The following is a 5,353-nucleotide window of genomic DNA, read 5'->3' as shown; positions in this document are numbered from 1 at the left end:
CACCGCCCTCTGTGGCTGGAAGTAAAGGTGTCGACCCACTTCAATGCTTGGGGGATTTAATGGTCATTTACACTCCCACCAAAACATGAGTGATTTGTATGACATTAAGGAATATAAATTACAAATGTTTTTCAAATGAAAATGATCTTTTACTTTAAGAAATGGACATAAAGTGTCCATACTAAGGCATTTCTAGAATTCAAGTAATATAAAGAAAAGGATACACTTGGTTGCTCTTGGTAGGAGCTAGACGGTCTCTAGCAACAGGATCAGCTTCTGGACTGGGCGTTCAATGACAGACAGCTTGTTGAGGCGACGACCATCCGTTTCCAGATTTCGGTCACCAAGGCATACTTTTACTCTTCTCACAAGCCCGTCTTTATCTGTAGTAGTCTCTGTAACTCTGGCCAACCGCCACTCATTTCTGGGCAGATCATCAATCTTTTCCATGACAATGTCTCCTACTTGCAGGTTTCTCTTTACTGTGTGCCAGCGCTGTCTGATGGCAATGTTGGATAGATACTCCTTACGCCAACGACTCCAAAACTGCTCTGCAAGGTACTGAACATGACGCCACCTTTTCCTTGCATAGATGTCTTCTCTGATGAATCTGCCTGGTGGTGGTAATGCTGGAATAGACTTCATAGTAAGCAGGTTATTAGGGGTGAGAGGTGCAAGACTGTTGGGGTCGTTTAAGTTATCAACTGAGAGTGGTCTACTGTTTACGATCGCCATAGCTTCATAAAAGAATGTCCGCAGTGATGCATCGTCCAGTCTGCCAGAATAGAGTGAGAGAGTTGAGCGAAGAACATTCCTCACTGTTCTGATTTGTCTCTCCCATACCCCACCAGCATGACTTGAATGGGGCGCATTTAGGACAAAATCGCACTGTTTTTCAGCTAAGAACACTGTCAAACGATCAGCATCAATCTCCTTGAGAGCATTTTTCAGCTCATTCTTGGCTCCTACAAAGTTGGTGCCTTGGTCACACTTGATTTGGCGCACTGCTCCCCGCAATGCAATGAAACAGCGTAAGCCATTGATGAAAGCATCTGTAGACATGTCATCTAGCATTTCTATATGAATAGCTCTGGAGCTGAAACACGTGAAGAGGAGGCCGTACCTTTTATGATCCTTCCGACCGTGTTTAGTGATAAAGGGACGAAAGCAGTCCATACCACAGTACGTAAACGGTGGGGATGGATTCGTACGCTCTGAAGGGAGGTCGGCCATTCTTTGTTCTTCTGTGGGTCTCCTGAGCTTCCGACATGTCACACAGTGATGCACATGGGATGCTACTGCTCTGCTAATTCCTGGAATCCAGTAGCCTTGTGATCTGATCTCATTAATTGTGAGACCCTTTCCTTGGTGCTTGACATTCTCATGACATTGAGAGATGATCATCTTCGTTATGTGGTGATCTTTAGGAATGATCACTGGGTGTTTGATTGAGTTGGGTAAAGATGCATCACAAAGTCTTCCTCCTACCTTGAGTACTCCTTCTTGATCCAGGAAGGCATCAAGATGATACAGCTTGCTGCCAGGTGACAGCTGGGTCCCCTTGCTCAATAACTTGATATCCTCTGGATGGGTGTTTCTTTGTAAATCTTTAATGATGATGCGTTTAGCATCTTCTCGTTCAGCTACCGTACTGTGGCTGCTGGATTTGTCCCCTTTGGCTCGTCGAATGAGGCGAGCCACAGCTTGGACAGCTCCAGACCACGAAGACAGCTTTGACAAGCGGTCTGAGAGGCTGACTTCTGTTGCTTGTGCACTCAGTGTCTGAGCCTGTCTCACTTCAGGATCTCCAATCGTTAGTGCTGTGTCAATATCTGCAACAGGAGGTATATCCTTCTTCCATAAGAATCCTGGCCCTGTCAACCAATTAGATGTAAGAATCTCACCAGCGTTTAAACCTCTCGACGCATGGTCAGCAGGGTTTTCATTAGTGGGAACATATCTCCACTGTTGAGGAGTAGTGCTGAGATGTATCTTTTGCACTCTGTTCGCCACAAATGTGTGAAAACGGCGTGCTTCGTTGTTTATGTATCCCAAAACCACTTGGGAGTCGGTCCAGAAGTGCTCTTCTATGTCTGCATATTGTAGCTCCCGTTTAAGCATATTGCTCATGGCAACTGAGATGACAGCAGCTGTCAATTCGAGCCTGGGGATGGTCTGGACCTTAATGGGAGCAACTCTGGATTTACCGATGACCAGGGCACAATGGATATTTCCTTCTTTGCTTGTGAGTCTCAAATAGGTACACTGGCCATATCCGCTGTTGCTCGCATCAGAGAAGTGATGAAGTTCCCTTTTGATGACCTTTCCAAAGTTTGCAGGCACATAGCAGCGGGGTATACTGATCTTTTCCAAGTTCACAAGATCTGCTTTCCAATGCTCCCAGCTAGGCTGCAATTCTTTAGGAAGGGGGTCATCCCAGCCTGTTCCGTTTCTGCACATTTCCTGAAGCACTAGTTTTCCACTGAGCAGGAAAGGAGCAATAAAGCCCAGTGGATCATACAGAGACGCAACTGTGGATAGTATGCCACGGCGTGTTGCTGGCTGGTCTTTGAGGTCAACAGAGAATCTGAAGTTGTCAGAATCAATGTGCCAGTGGATCCCTAAAGCTCTCTCTAAAGGTGTGTCATCGAAGCTGAGGTCAAGCGCCTTTACTTCAACAGCTCGTTCAGAAATTGGAATGCTATCCAGGACAACTTTGTCATTTGAAATAAATTTGTGCAGTCTAAGACCACCTGAGGCACACAGTTGTCGAGCTTCTCTTGCTACCTGGATAGCTTCTTCTGTGCTGACTACACTGGTGACACCGTCATCTACATAAAAGTCTTTTGTGATGAATTTTGAGCCAAGAGGATACATACCCTCATTCTCCTTAGCAAGATGTTTCAGACCATAGTTGGCGCATCCAGGTGATGAGGTTGCACCAAAAAGATGGACCTTCATGCGGTATTCATGTGGGTGTAAAGCTAAGTCTCCATTTTTCCACCAGAGAAAACGGAGGTAGTTTCGATCTGCTTCTTCCACGTGAAATTGGTGAAACATCTTTTCAACATCGCACATAAGGGCAATGGGATGTTGTCTGAATCTTACAAGAACACCAGTCAGATTATTCATTAAATCTGGGCCTTGGAGCAAGTGGTCATTGAGGCTGGTTCCCTGGTACTTGGCGGAGCAGTCGAAGACAACACGGAGCTTGTCTGGCTTCTTAGGGTGGTACACCCCATGATGAGGGATGTACCACTTCTCTCCATCCTTTCCTTCATCATGCACTTCTTCTGCATCACCTCTTTCAATGACCTCTTCCATAAACCTCACATAGTGTTCCTTGTACTTTTCATCTTTCAGCAATTTCCTTTTAAGATGATTGAGCCTTACAATGGCCAGCTGCTTATTGTTAAGGAAATTAGGTCTTCTTTTGAAGGGAAGAGGCATCTCGTAATGCCCGTGGTCATTCTTCCTTATGCCTTGCTGCAGTTTGGTCAAAAAGAGGATGTCATCCTGTGACACAGTTTTATCATCTTCACCAGCGTCTTTGAAGTCAGACTCCAATACTTTAATAACATCTGCTGGGGTCACTGGAGGGAGCACTTTTATGCTGACTCTATGACAGATGGTGTTGAAGCTTTGTGATTCATTGTGTGAAGACAGGCGACCAACAATGCTCCATCCTAGGTCTGTATGGACTGCATAAGGTTCATCGTCTCCTCCTAAAATCACCTGTTTTGGTGCCAAAGCCTTTGGACAGTTGTAGCCTATCAGGAGACCAACCTCACAATCCTGCAGAGCTGGAATTTTATCCACTATTGTAGAGAGATGCTTCCAATGTCATGCTGTGTCACAAGTAGGGATATGAGTACGGTTCACTGGAATGGAGTCCTTAGTGTAGGCAGGGGGCAGGTTGAGGACAACGGAGGAGCTGTACCCTCTTACTTTAAGACCTGACACCCTTTCACTCGGCATGACAAGATCCTTTGCAGTCATGGTTGTCAACTTCAGTCTCACCGGACAGGAGTCAGCTTGTAACTTAATGCTCAGCTCTCTGTCGACAAACACAGTATCACTCTGGGTGTCAAGCAGAGCATAAACAAGTTTTTCAGAGCCTGGATTCCTCTCGGTTGACACCCACACTGGCACGATCATTGAAGTATTGGTGGATGGCTCATTATTCTCTACTTTGTGAGATGTAGAAGTAGTTATCTCTGTGTCACCTTGGTTTGAAACTGGTGCAGAGTTGACTTTCTTTGTATAGTTTTCATCATGTAGACACGTTGGATGTCTACCTCTACAGGTGTCACAGGACAGACGGTGACGGCAGTCTTTTGCGCTGTGGCCTGGTTTCATGCAACCATAGCAGAGTTTGTTATCCTTCACATATTTCCGTTTCTCTTCTAATGATTTCGCCACAAATTTAGGACAGTTGTGAATCTTATGCTTGTCGTCCTTGCAGAAGAAACACATTTTGAAATTCCCTTTAGTGGGCTTTTGTTCGTTTTCGTCATTTTCTTTATTTTCTGTGGCTGTTTGAATGTGAAAGACGTTAGCCCTGTTCCTTTTACTGTCCTTAAGGTTCCGTTTTTCTGAAGTAGGGTCAGAGGCACGAAGAGCACTGAAGGAGGTTACAGGATTACAAGAAATCTCTGCTTCCATCGACATGAAGGTCACAAAATCTATAAACTTTGGAAAGTCATGAGTCTCAATCAGTGTCTGCGTGACCTGACGGTTCCAACGTGCTGCTGCCCAATCTGGTAATTTGTGTACAAGTTTCTGATTTTCATCACAATCATTTAATATTTCAAGCCCTTTGACATGAGGCATAGCTTGATGACAAGCATTCAAGAAGTCAGAGAATTCTCTGAAACCTTCAGCATCCCTAGGATGAATCTTAGGCCATTTGGCTAGTTTTTCCCTGAATGCCTTTTGTATAGCAAATGGCTGTCCATACCGTTGGTTCAGCTTGTTCCACGCATCATTATAAGCCTCATTATCATTCCTGTAGAAGATACCATCAAGAGACTTACGAGCTGGACCGCCAACGTACCTTTTTAAATAGTGCAGCTTGTCAGCAAAAGAAATGGCCTTTCCATCAATGAGTGACACAAATGCAGCCTTCCACTCAATGAACTGGATAGGATCACCGTTGAACACAGATGGTTCTGTTGCAGGCAGCCTGTTCAGAGCTATGCTATCTTGGACAGCTTGAGCGAGATAAGATATATCAGATCTTGGAGGTGAGGATTTTGCTGTGAAGTCAGTAGGACGCGTTGCTGTGATGTTGGTAGGACATTGAATAGGAAATGGAACCAAATGCTGTTGTGGCGTTACACTCACATCCTGC

At 45.0% G+C, this 5,353-nt stretch overlaps 1 protein-coding gene across 1 annotated transcript; it reads right to left on the bottom strand.

Annotated features, from left to right (window-relative positions):
- Positions 1-246: 246 nt before the first annotated feature.
- LOC113062714 (uncharacterized) lies at positions 247-3,586 on the bottom strand. Its single transcript, XM_026232682.1, has one exon. It carries the CDS (start codon positions 3,448-3,450, stop codon positions 247-249), a length of 3,204 nt encoding a protein of 1,067 aa, XP_026088467.1. The 5' UTR covers positions 3,451-3,586.
- Positions 3,587-5,353: the final 1,767 nt, after the last annotated feature.

This window comes from Carassius auratus, chromosome 45 (assembly GCF_003368295.1).
Source record: "Carassius auratus strain Wakin chromosome 45, ASM336829v1, whole genome shotgun sequence".
Lineage (NCBI taxonomy): Eukaryota > Metazoa > Chordata > Actinopteri > Cypriniformes > Cyprinidae > Carassius > Carassius auratus.
The sequence above is the reverse complement of the archived record's forward strand: the minus strand, read 5'-3'. Positions and strand labels throughout refer to the sequence as shown.

Coding starts and splice junctions, on each gene's coding strand:
- LOC113062714 (XM_026232682.1), bottom strand. CDS start 3,450: ATGCCTCTTCCCTTCAAAAGAAGACCTAATTTCCTTAACAATAAGCAG.